Source organism: Notothenia rossii (genome assembly GCF_949606895.1).
Source record: "Notothenia rossii genome assembly, chromosome: 5".
Taxonomy (NCBI): Eukaryota; Metazoa; Chordata; class Actinopteri; order Perciformes; family Nototheniidae; genus Notothenia; species Notothenia rossii.
In genome coordinates this window covers 76,322,595-76,343,895 of record NC_136903.1, presented here as the reverse complement: position 1 = coordinate 76,343,895, position 21,301 = coordinate 76,322,595, and the positions used below count along the sequence as shown (strand labels likewise).

The 21,301-nt window shown below is 40.8% G+C and overlaps 3 protein-coding genes across 3 annotated transcripts in view; 2 read left to right on the top strand and 1 right to left on the bottom strand.

Moving 5' to 3' along the window:
- skib (v-ski avian sarcoma viral oncogene homolog b) overlaps nt 1–6,217 on the top strand; it is a 30,500-nt gene extending 24,283 nt beyond the window's left edge. Inside the window, exons 2-7 of the mRNA XM_079685759.1 lie at nt 2,163–2,276; nt 2,512–2,615; nt 2,727–2,956; nt 3,391–3,665; nt 3,761–3,991; nt 4,105–6,217. Of these exons, the coding sequence (XP_079541885.1) occupies nt 2,163–2,276; nt 2,512–2,615; nt 2,727–2,956; nt 3,391–3,665; nt 3,761–3,991; nt 4,105–4,326 (1,176 nt within the window). The 3' untranslated portion in view covers nt 4,327–6,217. The remainder of the gene's footprint in view (nt 1–2,162; nt 2,277–2,511; nt 2,616–2,726; nt 2,957–3,390; nt 3,666–3,760; nt 3,992–4,104) is intronic.
- Nucleotides 6,218–7,826: 1,609 nt separating this feature from the next.
- On the top strand, nt 7,827–16,380 carry plch2b (phospholipase C, eta 2b; the record flags this gene model as incomplete). Its single annotated transcript, XM_079684880.1, has 21 exons — nt 7,827–8,178; nt 9,001–9,147; nt 9,465–9,742; nt 9,895–10,014; nt 10,888–11,058; nt 11,395–11,488; nt 11,612–11,815; nt 11,934–12,054; nt 12,140–12,311; nt 12,420–12,539; nt 12,813–12,896; nt 12,994–13,085; nt 13,179–13,267; nt 13,375–13,560; nt 13,668–13,775; nt 13,858–13,982; nt 14,091–14,175; nt 14,260–14,406; nt 14,548–14,627; nt 14,714–15,821; nt 15,964–16,380. 21 exons carry the CDS (start codon nt 7,827–7,829, stop codon nt 15,978–15,980), a joined length of 3,900 nt encoding a protein of 1,299 aa, XP_079541006.1. The 3' UTR covers nt 15,981–16,380.
- On the bottom strand, nt 16,096–20,700 carry grik6 (glutamate receptor, ionotropic, kainate 6). Its single transcript, XM_079684886.1, has 10 exons — nt 20,546–20,700; nt 20,326–20,411; nt 19,012–19,043; nt 18,746–18,925; nt 18,311–18,534; nt 18,037–18,134; nt 17,714–17,931; nt 17,415–17,634; nt 17,071–17,315; nt 16,096–16,680 (listed from the first exon to the last, which is right to left on the bottom strand). The coding sequence occupies exons 2-10, from the start codon at nt 20,408–20,410 to the stop codon at nt 16,576–16,578; spliced, it is 1,407 nt and encodes a 468-aa protein (XP_079541012.1). The 5' UTR covers nt 20,411; nt 20,546–20,700; the 3' UTR covers nt 16,096–16,575.
- Nucleotides 20,701–21,301: the final 601 nt, after the last annotated feature.

The following is a 21,301-nucleotide window of genomic DNA, read 5'->3' as shown; positions in this document are numbered from 1 at the left end:
TAGAGGGGAGTATCCAGACAAACATGTCATGTGTATGTCATGAAACAGACACCTGTATGAAGTAACACTAGAAAAAAGAGATCAGTCATCAGATTGTGGATATTTTTTTATTTTTCTGGGGGGTGGGGGTAATTGGTAACAGTTTACTTTAACATAAGGCTTTTAAAAGCAGTCAATATGTTCGGACGAGAAACTAAAAATGTAAAAAAATGTTTTGGTAGAAGTTATTTTTATTATTATTGTATTTTACACATTTTTGTCATATTTTGCTTTATATTTTCTTCTCTTGTTTAATTGACACATTTTGATTTTAAAGTATTTATATGTCAACACTCGGAGACTAGCGAACACTTTTTTGGAAGCTAATATGTATTCAAATTTTTTTTAAGTATATGAAGTTTTATTTTATTTGATCTAGGATTATGAAATGAAGAGCAGTGATTTTATAATTTGTTTAAAAAGTACCAAACAAAAGTGAAACCAATTGATCACTATTTCCTAGATCTCAAGGCAAAGTGCTTGTTTTATCCGTTTAACTAAGATAATACATTTCAGATTTCATGTTGCTTGATAAATGACCTACACTATTATTTAAAATGATTAATAAAACTCTTGTAGAAACTATTTTACTTATTTTGTTGCAGCGCTACAGACAATTTGGCTATCTGTAGTTCAGGTATACAGTGCCAGACCTCCACCCTTGAACACACTGTACTAGACACACACACTCCCACACACACATACTGTATGCATGTCAACACCCACCAACCACCCACCTCCCCACACGCCCCAACTCCCACTCATTCTCATAGCTGCCTGCACACACACACACACACACTCACGCAGCGGCTGGCATTGTGTAGCAAAGCTGTGAGACGTGAATCATTACCGGCCGGGCTTCTCGCTTAATGCTAAATGAGGTTTGTCATTAATTTCCATCTTGAGGTGATTACAGTGGAGCAGCGATAAAGGTTTCATAACTACTCGCAACCCCGCAGGAGTGTTTTCCATTGAGGATTTTGAATGTAGACAGAGTAATCATTTGTCTTGAATCGCACAGGCAGACGAGGAGATGGGAGTGTTTGCCATTCCTGGAGGCAGAATGTCATAGTAGTGAGTAAGAGAGTAGCAGGCAGGTCTGTGCTGGCCTCCACGCCTGCATAGGTAAACATATCCTCTGTCTGACAAGTGCAGACTTGAGAGCTGAGAGCTGAGGAGAAGCTATCTCAACACGGGGCTGTAGCTTGCCACACACACAGACCCTACAATATATACAATCAGGGTCTCTGGAGGTTCTGTATTTTGTAGCACTTAACAAGGCAGATGCTTCCCTCCCTGGGTTTTCTAAGCATAGTTTCACTGGAACATTTCATGCCTCTGCGGCCCTCCCTGAACTCTCTCTGAACACTTCAACTCAATCGTCTGTCAGATCTGAGTGCAATTACTTTAATTTGTCTCCCTCTCTGTCTCCCTCTGTTTCTATATTGCAATATTTCTGTGGTTCGGGCAGTCGATCTGCTCCACCTGATGGCGCCTCTTCTGCCTGGCAGGGAGCAATGTAGCCCTACTGGCTGCCAGCCAGACCAGCTTGAGTGTCTGCTCAGCTCAAAGCCCTGCTCCCACTCACACACACACACACACACACACACACACACACACACACACACACACACACACACACACACACACACACACACACACACACACACACACACACACACACACACACACACACACACACACACACACACACACACACACACACACACACACACACACACACACACACACACACACACACACACACACACACACACACACACACACACACACACACACACACACATCATGTAGACATGCCAAGCTCGAGACTGAACGCTTACACAGACACATCTTCTATCCCCCTTGTCTCTCTGTGACTTCTTCTCTGTTGGTTGGATTTTCTTGCTTTCTGTGAGGCTCTGCTCTTGGCTGTAAAAAGTCACTCCATGTTCTGACAAATCTGTGTGCTGCCTATGAATAATGCCATTAACAGTCATACAGTAGCATTTTTAGAAGTCGTGGGCTCCTGAAATATCCACTATACTCCATGATGTAATATGTGCACTTTATCTCTGTAAGGATCACGATGATTAACCGTCTAATCTCTTTCCTCTCCCCAGTCTCCAAGCCCGGCCCCAGCCAAGAGGTCCAAATTTGACGAATCACAATCTCCGTCAGCTGACAAAGACAGGAAACCCGACTGGCTACAATCGCTGTCAAAGTCTGCACACAAGGTTTGTATGCGCACATTGCTAGTGTGAAAACCGGATTTGCCGCAAAGGTCAAAGGGGGGACTTATAAGCCGTTGTCTTTTTGAATCATCACATTATCACCTATGTATGGCCTCTCAACATTCAGCCTTGTTAAATGAAAAGGGGCCTTTGAGTGTGTTCACCACAGATTACTTTATATTCTAGTGGTAGTTTATTGTGAGTTTATTCAAGTTTGTTGCTTGGCTTGTTGTTGCAGGATCTGAAACAGGTCCAAATGAAACAGAGGCCCTCCGCTTTCCGCCCCTGGTCTCCCAAAGCAGCAGAAAAAGAAAAGCCGGCCACTAAGAAGGAGGTGGATAGGTGAGTCATCTGATGAAAGCTGTGGTAGTTTTAGTTTTAAAGAGACAATAATTGTTAATATCAAGCTCACAATCATGGAAATCTTTATATTGATCCTCATTGTCTACACAGGTCCTACTCAAAGACTCACGAGACTTTGACAGCGGCTCCCCTGGCCCCTCCAGTCAATCCCAGGGACAGCCACACTCCTAGCAGGGGGTCAGCAGTCATTTCCAGGCCACCACAGGAGATGCATAATGGAGACGCACAACCTGAAGTAAAACCGCCTCCCTCCAGTCCTGCCAACCAACAGGAGGACATGGACACAGACGGAGAGATCGATGTGGACAACTGTGATGACCGTGAGTTGGAATAGTCAGAAGAAACAGAAAACTTGACAAATGACAAGATGTATACAGTTGATATTATACACAGGTTTTACAGTTACAACTGGTTTTACACAGTGAGCTCCACTGGACAGGAGGTCAGGGTGATTCCTGTACAACTCCGCCCCCTGGTGTTTAGTGGAAGAAATACAGGGAAAATATAAGTTGCAACACCAACATTCTAGTTTTCCATGTTTTAAAACTGAGATCTAGCTAATAACTAAGTAGCTAGTACTTTCCACCTTTTTTAAATTACAATCAAAATACATGAATACAAAGTTATGTATCCACACATTGAGTTGACTTGAAACACATTAACACATCAAGTTTGCAATTAAGTGTGAAAATAGTAAACACAACCATATTCTTGGTATGGTCTTCTTATTAATGTAAAACTATGTTTCTCTTAGGTCCAGTGCCAACTTCTTTCCTGGCTGCTCCCCCGTCATCCTGCAGCAGTGTGTCTCAGACTCTGACCCCTCAGAGCGTCCCTCCACCTCAGGACGCACCCGGCTGGCAGTCGGAGATGGTTTGTCCAGAGATGGACACCCTGAGACAGATGCTGTACGGAGGCACAGATAGCAAAGAGGCCCGGGAAAAACTCCTGCAGGAGATTATCAAGATAAGGGTGAAGCAGGAGGAGAAGCTGGCAGTTGCTTTGCAAGCGAAACGAAGCCTTCAGCAGGTATGACATCCTGTTCCTGTGAAATACTATGTGGCAGGAATGAGAGTCATCTCTGTGTTGTAAACATGAAATGATTCTGATGTCTTTGTTACCAGGAATTGGAGTTTGTGAGGGTGGCAAAGAAAGGCCGTCTTCGTGAGGCCATCGAAGCCAAGAGAAACCTAAGAAAGGAGATCGAACGCCTTCGCGTGGATTGGGAGAGGAAGATGAGGGATGCGGAGGAGTCTAGTGGGCGGCTGAAAAGAGAGCTGGAGAGGGAGAGACAGCTGCGAGTGTGTGACAAAGGCTGCGAGGCTGAACGTCTCCGGGTCAAGTACTCCACTCAGGTGAGATGCCTGCAACATAATCAACACAACCACCTATATACTCTGTTGATTTGTGATTTTCTTCATCCCTTTGCTTAATTTGTATACTGACTGCCATCTGTTGTTTTGTGCAGATCGAAGAGTTGCATGTGCAGCTCCAGCAGGCAGAAGCTGACCGTGAGCAGCTGAGACGAGAGCTTCAGCAGGAGAGAGAAGCTCGGCAGAACCTGGAGAGTGTTGTTAAAGACCTGCAAACCCAGCAGGCCCTGCAGGCCGACAGCAGCCCTCGTGCAGAGCCCATGGACGCAGACACAGACGCACACAGACAGACCACACAACCCACCAACGGATCTTAAAGTTGCACATTCAAAACTGGAGAAAGAGACTCAATAACAAAGGAGCATGGTAAAGGACTTTGTTGCACCTCCTGTTAGGGAAAAGAGAACTCAACAAACTGCAAAGTTTTGGAGAGGAAAAATCAGTCATATATAATATGGTATGATACAAATCAATATTATTATGACAATATACGAATTTTATGAAATGAACTGGAAAGTAGCATGATGTCTGAGCATGTTGTAGAGCGTGAAATTAAGAAAGACTTCTTCAGTGATGACCACATCTCTCCAGTGACGTCAGAGACACATGACGCTGTCCAAGGATTTTATTTTGGTATAAGCTATTCTATGATGTGCAAATATAGCCACATAACACTACTTGAATATGAAGGGAAGAAACATGTTGAGTGGATGATGAAACTCTTGGTGCCACAAAATATTGGTACACTCAAAGGTGTCATTGCAGACCACTGGAAACAAGAGACACCAGTTTACCACTATTTACTTTTAATATCGGCTTGCTTTTTATAACTGTGTAGAGGATGTACTTTTTAAGAAATAATGCTTGCGCAGCACTGTTATTCCACAGGCAAGAAAAAACATCCATATACAAACATGTACGCATGTATACCGGCTTGTCTACCTTTTGTATTTTATAAACCTGAAGTATTGGAGGTTACGTGGGCTGCCTTCAGGTCCACCACTGTTTTATGCTTAGATATTTTATGGAAGTGTTACTTTTTAATATTATAATGCAACTTTATTTGTTGTTTGAGCGTTGTTTTCCAGTTTTTGCAACCAAACCATGTGATAAATAGTAAATATTCTTGCCCACCTTAGTGCAGATAGGTCAACAAATGCCCTCCTAAAAGAAAGAAAAAAGCCTTCAAGAGACGTCTGTTTTCGTTGACATGCGGTACTTCTGATTTTCTATTGAGTATTGTAAAATAATTTATATTCTATAATAATAATTTGCTGCCTATCAACAGAAAGCATTAATTTTTAGTCACTGGTTTTAGGGCTCTTAAATCAACAAATGCTGTTTATATGAACAACATTTCTACATATTATACGAAAATATGGATATATATTTTTTTACTTTAAGAAAAGGAATTGCACTTTTTAAATAAAAGAACCTTGCATTGAGCATTGTACTCCCTGTTACATTTTTAAACACGAGTTAAGAAACTTTGAATTCAAACACACTTTCCCTCAGTTTCCTCTGATGTAAATACAATGATATTGTAAATAAGATATTTGTCGGTATGTTTGCTTGCTCCAGACTTAAATTGATTATGAATATTATTTTTTGCTCTTACTTGAAACCAAAAAGAGACTATATTTGGATTTTTAAAAACTGCAATTGTGTTATTGTATCCCTGAGCATCATTGCAATCACAGGGCATTCAGCAGAATGAATGGACCTGTTGGTTTGAACAAGGAGAAGGAAACCATCAAAGGTCATAAACCTATCAGTAGTTTTTCTAGGTTTGACACAGCAACAGATTATTATAATTTGTCCCTTGATTTTGTTTATTTGAAAAGATCTTTATTATTTGATGAATTATAGAGTATATATTACACTACAGACCAAAAACTGAAAAATGGATTTGAAATATCTGCACCTCCAGCTCCCTCGACAGATAGACCAGAAGCGACACTTTCTATCGGTTTCATCCATAGGTGCTCTCGTGTATTTTAGACAAGAAACACTTTTATGTCTTATCATTACTTATGATACCCTCGCTCAGTATTTGTTGGGTACAGTGTAATAGCAATATCCATTTTGTTAGCTGATGCTGTTGTAGTTTTGGTTTGGATGTGGGGTTTCACTTGCCTCTTGTTTAAATGTTTTCTTTTCCTTTGGAAAACTTGTATAATACCCATTAAAATCTAAATCAATCCTAAATCGTTCTGAGAAGTGTTTTTGTTATTGTGCCTGCGATGGAAACTGTTACAGTGCATGTTTGTGTCTCGCAACTTGGAATGCCGAAATGTATTACAGACATTCAGCGGGTTAAGAAAGGTTAAGGTTGGGTAATTGACAGAAATCACTCCAGCCTGTTTCCTCAGTTTCACAGACCGTCTCAAGTCAGAGGATGGTTAGCTCACATCCCAGCCATCTCTTTACCAGATCACTCCTGAATTTGTTCATGAATATCTTCATAAAACCATAAGACAGACTTAAATACAATAAAAAGAGATGTATCGTACTAATATGATATATATGATATGAAAGCTATTGAAGAAAAATACTTTCCATAAAAAACAGCATGATTTGGGTCACCAGCTGGCGGCCCAAGTGTTGGGACTCAGTTTCCGTGCGGAGGACACAGGTTCAAGTCCAACCTGGCACCATTTACGCATGTCCTTCCCTCTGTCTCTCCCTTTCAACACTGTCACTCTTCAATAAAGGCTAAACTGGCCAAGAAAAAAAGAAACAGCATCATTTTGTAATATTTACAATGTTTGTATGAAATAGAGGAATCACTTAAATGCAATACATACAGTAGAGTTGAGTCTTACTTGTCAAGTGAATAATAATATCTGACCACTATTTGAAGTTACTGTTTCACATGTCATGAAAGCTATTAAAACACTGAAATGATCTTCTTTTGAAATATCTTTATAAATAAATCAATAGCACATAAGTAAGAAAAAGGCTTGCCACATATCACACATTTATTGTGTCATTTTCCCTGATATGGGCAGGTTAGAATGGAGTTATTGAAAATAACATTGATCTTGTATCTTCCAATTGGTGATTTATTGATGGTCCCTAAGTAAAATCCGGTTTTATCAGTTATCACAAGAGAAAACTACTTTTATGTTATCCTGAAATTACGGCATTAAAAAATAATTGCAAGCATGTCATACTTTTGCCTGATTTATTTTGCCAATTTTCACGATGAGTTTGTACAGCAAAAAGCTTGAAATCAAAGATGTGTGTGTCTTTTTATACATTGTATTGTATGTCACACATTTCCTCTAGGGGGGATCATTGCACACAATTGAAGGGTGGATAATTTACTGCTAAAATCATCCCTAAATCATTATTTTGTATATCCTGAAAACCACCTATTAAATCAAATTCAATGTATTTACTATTCAATGATAAGGACTGCCATTGTTGTAGTTAAATGAATATTACCAGTCTTTCTGTCCCACTCTCTTTCTTCAGAGGCTTACTGGTTGCGTGAAAATCCCTGCATGAAAGCAACGCACAAGCCTTAGCCTACTCCAGGATTACAGCTTGAGGAAGATTTAGTCACTGACACATGTTGCACACTCTTTCTCTGCGAACCTCCTCTGACTGCAAAAAATAAACACAGAAGAACATATGGCTGCTACACCGGATCAATGGTCATTTCATGACGAGGAATGAACCTTCAGGGTGGGAATATTGTTCCCTGGTCCCATATGGGAAGATTTAAACAGGAAGACATGGATATGCTGCGTGAGAGAAGCTGTGCTATAAACAAACTTCCCTGAGGAGTCCAGCAGAGTGAGGTGAGTTAATGGGACAGGAGAGTTGGACTGAAATGTACAGCTCAGGGATGAACAGCACCCCAGCGATGGCTCCTCTGTCTCCAGGGCCGAGTGGCACCCCACCACGCTCGCCTCTGTCACCCAAGAAGAGCACCTTTCAGTCTTTGGGGTCTCTGACATCAGGAGTTATGTCCCCCTCGCTTAGTAAGGGCTCCTCTTATCAGGCAAGAAAGGCCTCGATTGCCTTGAACTCATCCAACCCGTCTATAATGACCTCTTCGAAACTCTGGCAGAAAGCGTCCATCTCCAGATTGGCAGAGGAGTTTTTCTGGATTGGTGGCAGTGTGGTGGCACAGCCAACATGGAGACTGGGTCAGATGGGTAAGACTGGCAAATTACTCATCATGAATATTGATCTTCAAACGCAAAAGTACTGCAGAAAAGGTTGTTAAGTAGCATTTTAAAATATTTTGTTCACACAATATATGATATTTTAAACATTTTGAACTTTAACCCTGATATTTTAATACAATTTTCCTTTAAATGAGTGCATGTCTCAACATAACAGAGTAGGCCAGGGAAGCCTGTGAGCATATGGACGGTAGACAATCCTTTGGGATTAGCCTAACTGAAGTACCAGTTTGCGTCACATGTATCTGAGCTTCAGATTACAAACAAAGGTTACCTGCTCTCAGCACACAAAAAAAACACCCCACTTTCCCATTGGCCTGAGCATTACAAGATAATTAATTGCTTGATCTGAGATGTTATTTCAGTAGATGCACTTTGTACCCCTAGCATTAAAAAGTTCCAAGAAATATCAGCTGTAGTTAGTATAACATACTTTGATTCACAGTGAGGGCCTTCATAGATTTGTTTTTTTGGCAAAGATAATTTTACGGTGGTGGATCTTTTCCCTTATTTTCCCTTTTATCATGAACACATACAGCTACTTAAATCCCTGTATGACGCAGCCTATAATCTCATAAACAAGTGCTTGATGGTAAACCTCTGCTTGTCTCCACTGCTACCTTGTTTGTTATGAAGCCTCCGTGCAAACAATCAAAAATAATTATCTCAGCAAAATGTTTAAATAATATATTTTCTCATAGTATTACTGATTGAACGTGGTGATCCGTGTGGATTTCAGTCAAGCTCAACTAATAGACGATACATAATGTGTCTCCATGTGCGTCCTTGTAGTGGAGAGGTGTATGTGCACTATGCAGATCGGCACTCAGATGACCAAAATGAAGGGGAAGAAGAAAGGACTTGTGCGATTCTTTTACCTAGACGAACACAAGTCCTGCATCCGGTGGAGGCCCTCCAGGAAACATGACAAGGCTAAAAGTGAGTCGTGAACAAACTGAGTTTCAATATTTATTTTGGCGGGGCTGAACATATACAGTAGGCCTACAGCTGGCTGTCTTGAGTGGGTTCTGTGTTTGGATTTAGACCTACAGATACAATTATTGAAAGTGTATCACATGGCATGAAAACATATGTTCTTCTCTAAACTTCTGTTTTAGCATATTTCGCCTATGTTTTTCTTTGGTTATATGATGATGTTCTTAGCAAACAGTTTCTTGTAGTTCTACCAGGAAGCTCGGAGATGTTGATGTTTAGTTGATTGACACCCAAGACATTTATTTTATCGTCTGTTTCAGTAACTATCGATTCCATCCATGAAGTATGTGAGGGGAAAAAGTCAGAGATGTTCAGGCGGTACGCAGACAATCGTTTCGACCCAAACTACTGCTTTAGTATTTACTACGGGGAGCGAGTGAAGTCCCTGGACTTGGTCTCCAACAACGCAGAGGAGACCCGCACCTGGATCACCGGGCTCAAATACCTCATGGCTGGCATCAGTGATGAGGACAGTTTTACGAGGAGGCAACGCACCCGTGATCAATATCCTTTTTCCAGTTTCTCATGCACATGTTTAGTTTTTAAATGATTAATTATTACAAATACATCACTACTTGTCTAGACTACCATAGAGGTAAACACAGCCACTTGTAGAAGAACAGCAGACATAAACTGAACAGATCATGGCTTTGTTATATTCTCCTTAAGTGCATCCTCACATGGTTACAGCAGACTTTCTCTGAGGCTGACAAAAACGGAGATGGCACCTTGAGCATTGGAGAGGTTCACCAGCTGCTCCACAAACTCAATGTGAATTTACCCAAGGAGAAAGTCAGGCAGATGTTTCAAGTAAGACAAAGGTTGATTATGCAAACTTACATACTGTATATCTACTGAGCATGACCCAAAGTCAAAGCGACCTCTGTAGCCTACTTTTATGTCTTCAGAATGCATATTGCATAACTGGAAATATAGCTTTTTTCAATTGTGGCTACATGGCTACACTACAGATGACTACTACAGACTACAGATACTATAGATGTCTGTACATAATGTAGTGTAAATCCATCTGATACCTGTTTAGATATTTCAGTCTGGACCAAAGTATAAAATAAAAAAATAGGTTTTTGGATGGCAAATAAATGACATCCAACAGAAAATGCTTTCAAACATAACTTAAACCCAGACAGCATCTGCAAGACAGGACCGTAAAGCAATTATTTTTTTATGTACTCTTTTTATGGGCAGACAGACACACTTTCGGAATGTACAAACTGGCTACAGAAAGTAAAACCGGAAAGTAAAGTGGTAGAAGGTTTTTGATGTTTCCCTAAGAAGCGTATTCTTTTGTGATCTTCACATGATTTTATAGTCGATGTAAGATACAAGGATGGTGATAAAACCAGCAAACAAATATGTAATTACAGTATTTTGGCATGAAATTGCAAGAGACTTCCACAGGAAAGCCATATGGCCTCCGCTGAACAGATGGCTTTAGTTTCACTGCAGTATTGCTTTAGTTCAGTAGCTCTCTGTCCTCTCCTCCTGATAATGATGATAATCTCTGTGAAAGAGCTCCATCATGTTTGATGGGGAGAGAGATACATATATCCTTCAGATGGGTCTACAGTGGTACATGTTTTCTTTGGCAGGGTTGTTATCTGAAATCACAAAATGTGAGTTATTTCTTGCTCATAAAATACTTTTTGTCGTTATCTGTAGGAAGCAGACACAGACGAGAACCAGGGCTCTCTGGGCTTTGAAGAATTCTGTGCGTTTTACAAGATGATTTCCACTCGCAGAGACCTCTACCTGATAATGATCTCCTACAGCAATCAGAAAGAAGTCCTGGATCTTCACGACCTTGCACGCTTTCTGGAAAACGAACAGAAGGTATACCAACAACATTTGTGTTATCATGTAAAGTTGTTCAACTCTACTTGACAGTTACACATTCATGGTTTTCCTCTAAAGCCATTCAATGTATTTTTGGTGTGAAGTTACATTCCGTATTGTAGTGTTCATTGTTGGATACAAATGTTTGATTCCAAAATAATATATTAAAAGCTAAACATGGCAAAACAAATATTATTTGTAAGGATTGATACATAATAACTCAAATGAACTATTATAGAACATTTCCTACTTCACAAAACATGTATTTAACATACGTGTAAAATGTCAGATGAGGTAAGCCAAAAATAACATTTGCTGATGTTTTATTTGCAGATGCGAGGTTTGCCCAAAGAGTATCTAGCCGACATAGTAACCCAATTTGAGCCATGTCCTGAGAACTTGCAACGAACAGTGCTGGGTATTGATGGTATGGGGAAATTGTTTATTACAACTATATAACAATGCATCAGTAATTTCACATTTGTCAATTAAACCTGACATGCAATGAACAAACAAATAATACACCTGCACTGAATCTCCCTTCCTTTAGGTTTTACTAACTTCATGAGGAGTCCGGCAGGTGATATCTTCAACCCTGAGCACAATCAGGTGAACCAGGACATGACGCAGCCGCTGACCAACTACTTCATTGCCACTTCACACAACACTTACCTGACAGGAGACCAGCTGCTCTCTCAGTCTCGAGTGGAAATGTACGCCTATGTTCTGCAGGCAGGCTGTCGCTGTGTGGAGGGTAAGAGCCTAAAAACAGAACTGCAGCTCTCTTAGCTGTTATTTTAGGACATTACAGACAATGTGACTCACTCATCCTTCATTATTTCTTCTTCTCTTATTTATTTCTCCCTTTGCAGTGGACTGCTGGGACGGGCCTGACGGGGAGCCCATTATTCATCACGGCTACACTTTGACATCCAAGATTCCATTTAAAGAAGTCATTGAGACAATTAACAAATATGCCTTCACAAAATCACCGTAAGTGGGGTACTGATTTTTGCTATCTTTCACAATAAACAGCATTTTTCATGTTGGTTCAGGTGTCATCACCTCGCCCCTCCAGGTACCCAGTGATCTTGTCCATAGAGAATCACTGCACTGTGCCTCAGCAAAAAAAGATGGCTGAGTATCTGAAGGAGGTGCTGCAGGACAAACTGGATCTGTCCGGTGTCAATGTTCATGAATGCAAGAGGCTGCCTTCCCCTGAGATTCTTAAAGGGAAGGTTTTGGTCAAGGTAAGTTGTTTTTGCAACATCTGCAGCCAAATACTGCTCAGGAGTATTAAACAAAGCACACCAACAAAACTGACTGGTAATATTAATTCATTCATTTATGTTTTCCAGGGTAAAAAGCTGCCAGCAAACCTAGATCCTAGTGCAGAGGAGGGCGATGTGTCGGATGAAGACACTGGTGATGATGAAGAGGAGGAGGAAGAAGATGGCGATGATGATGATAATTCACAGGCAAAGATGGATTGATGGATGGATGGATGACAGACAGATAGACAGACGGACAGATGGATAGACAGATGGATAGACAGATGGATAGACAGACAGACAGACAGACAGACAGACAGACAGACAGACAGACAGACAGACAGACAGACAGACAGACAGACAGACAGACAGACAGACAGACAGACAGACAGACAGACAGACAGACAGACAGACAGACAGACTGATTGATTGATTGATGGATTGATTTGTGAAATAATGTATTATGTTTGACTGTTTTAGGACGGTAGTATCGTTAACCCTACCAATCAAAGAAAAAAGAAAAGACGATTTGACAAATCGATCATAGCGAGCTTCAAACGAAAGGTCAGCCGCTTGCTTATTCTCTAAACGTTTTTTTAAATGGCTCATTCTACAATTTCCCAGCTACTACAGATACTGCAAATAAAGTTTATTTTTTCAGAGGAAAAAAAGGTTTCGAGTGAAAAACAAGACAATACATGGTGGCGAGTCAGACCACATCAAGGAGAAGGCACAAATAGTTTACCATCCCAAGTAAGACTGGTCATAGAATTAAGTACTTTTAGTCATTTCCTTTTCTTAGTATTGTGAGTTACACTTACTGTATGTCTATATCTCTACTTTCAGAAAGAGGAAGACAATGAGGTTGTCCCGACATCTGTCTGACCTGGTCAAGTACACAAAATCGGTCCGTGTGCATGACATAGAAACACAAGGTGAAGGGTCTTAAAAAATGTGAACATCAAAACATACATACAAATCTTACAGTCAATAAAATATTCACGCAATGAATGTTTGATGTTGTGTTTATTCTATCTGCTAGCATTTGAAAACAGTTGGCAGGTATCATCCCTCAACGAGACTGTTATGAACCAGATCTTACAGCTGAAAGCAGCCGAGTTGGTCCGCTTCAACCAACGCCAACTTATAAGAGTCTACCCGTCCAACTACAGAGTGGACTCAAGCAACTTCAACCCACAACTGTACTGGAACGCAGGATGCCATATGGGTGAGACGGTCACAGAGACTGCAATGATGCCTACTTTAAAGTTACAGTGAGAGGTTGTATTAAGTCCTGCAGCAGTTTTTCATTTGTTTTCATGTATTTTATTTTAGTTGCACTGAATTATCAAACAGAGGGCCGGATGCTTGATCTGAACCGAGCCAAGTTCTCAAGCAATGGGAACTGTGGATATATTCTAAGGCCAAAGGTCATGTGTAAAGGTATGTGCATATACAGATTGCCTAAAGGGAAAGACAACTGTCTTTGTGGGGTAGTTAATTGAGTTTTTTAAAATGTTCTCAGGTGCCTTTAACCCCATGTTAGAGAGTCCCCTACAAGGAACCAGAAAGATTCAGTTAGTGCTGAAGATCATCAGCGGACAGCAGATTCCTAAACCCAAAGACTCCATGTTTGGGGACAGAGGAGAGGTGAACATGCTGCTCTTAAGAATATCTATTAAGACAATTGAACAAACCATTAAAAAATATATTTCTCATCACTAAAATGCTCTTTTACTCATGTTTCTCCTCTTGCAGATTATTGATCCCTTTGTTGAGGTTGAGATAGTTGGTATAAATGTGGATTGTTCCAAGCAGCAGACCAAGGTGGTGGATGATAATGGTAAGTCTTATCTCATTATTTCATAAACAACCATGGTCCCAACAGTTTTTCTATTTGTGTGACAACTGTTTAACTGTCATTCAGGTTTCAATCCAATGTGGGAGGAGACCCTTGTCTATAACGTCAAAATGCCGCAGATCGCTCTGGTGCGTTTCCATGTGTGGGATCATAATCCTCTTGGACGAGAATTCATCGGGCAGAGAACTGTTGCTCTCAGAAGCTTGATGCCAGGTAGGTTACTTGATGGTATATCTGATATGCAGACTTTTGCGATGCGACAAACAATACCACGCTGCAATCAAGTAAATTAACCATTCCAATAAAATAAAATAAATGTGACTTAACGTAAAAAATGTAATGTAAAATCTGCAGGTTATCGGCATGTGTACCTGGAGGGGATGGCGGAGTCATCCATCTTTGTTCATGTCGCTGTCAATGACATGTCATTAAAGGTAAGGTTATCTTAATTAAGTCAAATCAAATTTCATCTTTATCTGAAAACTCTGTCTTTAAACTTTTGGTGTCCTTTATGACACAGATGAAACCCGGAAATGCGGTGCATGCGGCCAGAAAACACATCCAAAAAGCAGCTCAGAAGCATATGAAGGGTCCTCAAAAGCAGCCTTCTCTAGACTCCTCTGTCCAGTCCTCAGAAGAAGGACGTGGTCTGTTCTTCCGCAAGGATCTGGATACCATTTCCCAGGACAGCAGGAATGGAGAAATATTTCCTCTGTTACAAGGCCCAACAGCCAAGACTGCAATCCTAAAAGGGGCCATGAGTGAGCCATTGAGGCGGGCGCACCGAGTTAAAATTCATGAACCATCGGGGACACGGAGGGGAATCTTCAGCCGGATGTCCTCCACTGACTCCTACCACACGGGGGCTGCTCCCTGTGCAAAAGAGGACAGCTTTGAACTTGAGACCTCACCCCAGGCTTCCTGCGAGGTTCCTGACGGCCAAAACTCAATTCAAGAAGAGTGGGAGAATGAACTTGCTGAACCGCCAGAGTCACACTGTGCTGAGCAGGAGACAGTTCAGAGGCTTGAGCCAAAGCATCCTGAACAGTTTGAGGAATTACCAACAGGACCACACCCAGACAAGTTCATTGCTATTAAACCTGAGCAACCAACAGACACTCAAAGTCAGCCTGATACACTCTCTCTGCCTCGGCCTCAGCCTCTGCCTAGACACATGCGACAGCATCTGCTTCAGCCCGAAGAAAAATCCTCTCATCTCATCGCTCCACTGTCCCCTGCCAGGATGAGACGGACCTTAGAGGCTCCAGCCACACCTGGACAGTTTACACCAATACGAACAAAGGCCCGCTCACGCAGTTGCCCTCGAAAATCAACTGCATCTCCTCAGACACCTATGGTAAACCGCAGGCCTGCTGTCCCCTGGCAGACCCAAGGAGCACAAAACTACAGCAGCTACAGCAACCAGGTGAGGCCGATCCCCAACGGCCTCCTCCTGTCTGACAGCACATCCAGCGGCAGTGGCGGTAGCACAGACAGCCTGGAGTTTCTTCCGTCCTGTGTGCCAGCTGGGGCAGAGTCACGTGAAGGCACCCTGCAGAGGCAGATGAAGGCCCTTTTTGACCAGAAGATGAGGGAGATTGGCTGTAAATCCCCAATTTTTCTAAATGGTGAGTCAGAAATGATGTGTCATAGTCTATATATACACGCTATGGTCATAGTAAGTCAATCAAAAGAATTGCAGATACAAATTTGGTTGACTGTATTAATCATGCATTTCTTTTTTCCTGTTTTTTTTCCCCTTTACGTTAGAACAAGCTGAGATTTGACTGGTCCTTCAGAAGACAATGAAGAGAGTAACAATACAACCACAAACGGTTATTCGAAGAAATAATTGAGATTTTCTTTATAGATCAGTATGAGAATACCACGAAATGTACACAATTAGATATATTTTTTTATTGTTATAGGCCCGCTGTAATGTTTACAATTAACACAGTTTGTATGCATCAAATAGTTTTTTTAAATACATTGTTGAATCATCTGACGCCATTGCCAACTGTACAAAACAGCATAAAGCACTCATATAAAAGTAACAGTAAACTAATCACACTAGCAATATTTGTTAGTCTTATTTGTAACACTGATCACTGATTGTTTTTATCATATAAAATCTGTCTGCTTTTTTATTGAAATGTTAGTAGTACTATTTTAAAATCAATAAATTGCTTATTTTATTAAAATGTGAGTCCTGTTATTTTATATGCAGATGTAAAATATACTTTTTTTTCTGATGAATCTGATGTATATTCAAGCAAGGGAGTTCAAGACCTACATTTAAGTTAACACTTCTGTCAAATATTTAAGAAAATGCTCAGCTATCAAAGCTAAAAATAACTATTGTCAGATTTCCTAAGAATAAAACTATGCTTTTTCTTTATCTATGACAACATTTTCTTGGGGTTTGTTCGCATTACTTGTCCTCAAGCGCAGAGTCAGTTCTTCAGTCAGCACGGTGCAGCAGGATTTCTGTAGGATCGACAAATAAACAGAGACAATAGGTAAACAAATAATTCATCAATATGTTGTTTAATTGAGTGTCAATTGTTTTTTGGATGAGATAGATTTATTCAGACAAATGAGAGTCTGCATTTTCTTGTTGATATGCTGATATGAAAACCAATTGGTTAATGCTTGTATCTGTATCATATGTGTTGTTTTCAAATGGTTAAGTTAACGCTACAGACCTACAGGCTTATGAAACCGTTCAAACCCCCTTTTGGATACATTTAAGTACACACTGTTGAGCAAAGAACAAGGCTGTTTGGTCTAGTTTCTGAAAGGTTAGGAAGTTTTGTTGGTGGATGTTTTTTTTCTCGCCTAACGGAAGTAATGTGATTTGAATGCACTTGCACTCACCCTCTGCTCAGCTGCACTTCTGCGGCTCTTGGAGGTGAGCTCCAGGACAGCCAGCAGTGCTCCCAGCCCCAGGCCCAGGGAAAGAACCAGAAACATCCCCTTGAGGCTGTGCGGCTGCACAGCTGACGACTTGGCCTTGTCTGCGATGCAGCTGCTGGCCCACCACTTGCTCCGCAGGTAAGCCAGCTCCCCTTCCTCGCTCAGCTGTAGGATTGCCACACTGAGGTTCTTTATGATGGGTGAGCCTTGAGGAAATGTATAGGTTTATTGTTAATTATACAATTTTAATTATTAATTCTTTCAAATGTCATTTTCTATTAGTTTTATAATATGCTTAAGCTCACCAAGGCTGGCAGCAATGCTGTATCCTCTCATTCCAACCACTTCATGAGCTCTGACCAGCTCACAGTGACGTGCTACTGCCAAGTCCAAAGAAACAGACTCTCCAATAAAGGCAAAGTTTCCTTCTCTTGCACGCCAGACCCCTTCGTCCATAGACGAGACAAAACTCTTGGTTCTCTCCATGTGTTCAAAGATTCTGCGGTACACTGGATTGTTTGAATTCTGCATGAATGAAAAAAATGAATAAGAGAAACAGCAGAGAAACAGGGGATTCATCAATAATCCAATGTCTGTAGTCTACCTTGAAGAAGGCAAGGGTGGAGGAGCCACCCAGACAACCATACTCGATTGTGTCCTGATTGGCCAAATCTTCAAACCCTTTCACTGAGAGGTGAGTGGATTCAGAGGTCTTAGTGGAGCTGAGGTTAGAGAAATAACATGCCAGGAGGACGATGGTGAATAACCACCAGCTGCAGCAGATGACACGTCCTGAAAGAGCTTTGGGGTGAGGGCCAGCACCTGACAAAAACATTTGAAAGCAAGGAGGGATATCATTTTATAGAACATAAACAATAAGTACATATATTGTTGTCCATCTCAATTTGGGGGGATACAATTTGTCACCTTGTAGAGTCAGAGCTCCAGCTGTGTACCACAGGCTGTGGAGAAGGCTGAATCTGTTCTTCTCACTCTGAGGCTGACTCCACTCACATGGGCTGAGTCTGCATTTGAATAAAAATATTACTTATTAATACGATCGCACTCAAAGGAATTCCACTGCCAGCAGAAATGTGAAAATATCCACAGACAAGATATTCAAATCGACATCACATCAATACAAATCCACTTATAAATCATTAATATCACTGTTTCAATAGATTATACTTGCATCACTAACCTGGCAGCTAAAAAGATGCAAGCAGCGGTCCCGAGGTAGGCGATGAGTATGCCGACCCAGGTCTTGGCTGTAAAGGGAGACAGGAAATCAAAGAGGGCCGTTCCCTCTGAGATATCCTTCCTCAGAAGGATGCTGATTCCTGTCTGCATGAACGGTTTGGTCATCCCCACCGCTTTCTCCCGGGCTGCAGTGAGCGTCAGCGGAGCAATAGCGAGGTCGGCCTCCTGTAGAGAACGCATAAATACTTACTGTTAATTTATAGAAACTGCTTAAGAGATTTTAATGCACCAGCAAACCCTGCTGATAAAGTTCGCAAATTCACTGATTTTGAATGTATCCGTTGTGAGTCACAGACACCAGCTGGGGTCATTCTAAATCCAGCAGAGAGGACGGCTGCCCTTTGACCTTTCCAAATGTCAGTGTTGATGCACTCACCCCTCTCACCACCTCTCCAATCATCCCATTCCAGTTCCCGCTCTCATCCTGTCTGCCGTATGCAGAATCCTTCACCAGTTGTACCTTGTACTTGAGGCCCAGTTTCTTGGCTACTTCAGAGAGCAGGTCCATGCAAAAGCCTTCCAGTTCTGAGCCTTTGGACACTGCATATGGTTCTTGCTATAAAAATAAATAAATCGAAAGACAATCAGTGACGTGTTGCATCTTAAATAGTTTACATTTAATGGAGGTTAAAATAAAAATACCTTTATGGTTGTAATTCTCAGCTCTGATTGCACTGGTGTCGAGGGTGAAAAGTAAGAAACATGTCAGTACAAAAACTCTTACACATAAGCATGTTAATCTTTTCTATGAAAGCTTGGAAATGAGACAAGATATGTGGGGGAATAAACCCATTGGTTCTCAATATAGGGGTCCTAAGAGAAATCTGAGGAGTCACAAGATGAGTAAAGGGATAAGAAAGAAAAAAGTATTTACCTCTTCAGGCATCCTTTAAATCAAGATGGAAAAAAGTGACCCTTTGATTGAATTTCAAACTTTGATGGGGTCACAATTACATGCTGTTCCAATTTAAGGGGGTCATATGTGAGAAAGCATGGGAACCATTGGAATAAATACTGTAGATACATATTGTTAACTGGAAAGGTTGATCACAGCTAAATATGGAAAGATCAGAGGTCTCTTTTGTGCATTGGCCATCTTTAGACTTGACTGTAACATGCAGAGATGTCTGAAATTAACATTGGGTGACCATGTTTTGACCTTCTTGTCACAACTGTTTTCCGGTATCCTAGAGATCTGGCCTCTCTCCTCTTTTGAAAACGGTTCGAACACCACAATCTGTTTAGGGCATTGTTTTAATTCAAGGATTCTCAATGCCATGGCACTGTGAGATGGGAGGGAAGTCAAAGAGTATCAAAAGCCCTCGATTCAGGCCAAGGCCTCGGGGATCCATCGCCACAGGGTGATCCTGACAACCATCAGATCCTCCTTTTCAAAAGATGACACGTATACAAGCTCTTCAAGACTTTTTGGCCACTCAGAAACACAAGGCCTTTGTTTGCTCCATAGAGTTAATTTATTACCGTTTTTTGTGAGAGTGACAACTGGCTCGCTTCCCTTTCTGTTTTTCAAGAAGAGTTGGACAGGATGTGTTGCTACACTTTGATATTGATCCAAGCTGGCTGTTTATGTATTTATGTCTCCTCAAGCCTGAGAAATTTCTACCAAATCCAGCAGTGAAAACATGAGGAATTTGGCAGAGGGTAAAAAGAAAGCTGTCACCACACTGAATAACAAATGTAGTGACCGGGTCAAACTTTGAAATATTGGTGAAAAGGGACAAACCTAAGTTTTCTAATGTTGTCACTACGTTTTCTAATGTTGTCAATCCAGCCAACTTGTATAACCAAAAGCCCTTTTAGTCACTTTCAACATGGTTCAAGGTTAAAAACGTATATGTTTTATCTTACAAGCCGTGTTAAATCTTTTGATTTGGTGTATCATAATTATTTCTGCCTAAGTAAAACCAGTGGTAAAAAATAAATAAAGTTCCTTACCTGCAGTGCACACTCCCATGTCCAGGAAAAACCCAACAGACAATACACAGAAGCCAAACAGCATCCTGATTCTCTTGATTTGCATCCTAGAAGATATAAAAGAAAAATAGTGGTTGGTTCACAACCTTTCTTGATAAAAATGCAAAGATGTGACTTAAATCAAGACACCAAATAGTGCTACCAACAATCATTAAGGAGAGAATACGATGGATGTTAGTACCTGAGATGAGTCCAAGATGTGGCTTCTGAATTGGGACGTCAGACTTCAAACCGACCTGGGCGATCTCGACTCTGATGCAGTGTGATCTGAAGTTTTTCAGACCCAAATGTGTTATGGAAACAGCCAGCAAAGTTTTTGTGGGTGGAGAAATAGGAAGGATTTTGAAGGGGTGGGAAGAAGCAGCAGGAGGTGCACACAAACAGCTCCCACTGTGGATCATCATGTGGGTTTAATACTTAATATGACCTTGAAGAATCATTTTATAATATGAATAAAATGATCATGTTGTAACAGTAACATTACAATTGTATTTCAGTGAAAATTAATATCACACGTTTTATAATGTCTATTGCATGTTAACAAAGTTGAATAATCATGGCTCCTGAATATCAAAGCAGTTGTCATGCTTTGTGTTTTGTTCAGGAAAAAGTTCATTCTTTAGAACTGTTACTGACATTAAATACATATGAATAACTAATTAAGATTAAATGTATAAATATATATATAACCATTTCTTTGGAGGTGTTGTGCAAGTTTGGAATGAGAAGGTTAACAAGCTTTACCTCTTTAAAAAGCAAAGAATTCGATCACAGAATTGACTGAAAGGCCGATTACTTTGTGAGGCCATGGAGGTTTCTCAAAATCTTGCAAAATGTAGAGAGAAAATAAATATTGAGTTCACATATTCGTGCAGAAACCAAATAAAACATATATGTGCTGTAGCTGGAAGACGGCCTTGAAAGGGGTTAGAGGCTT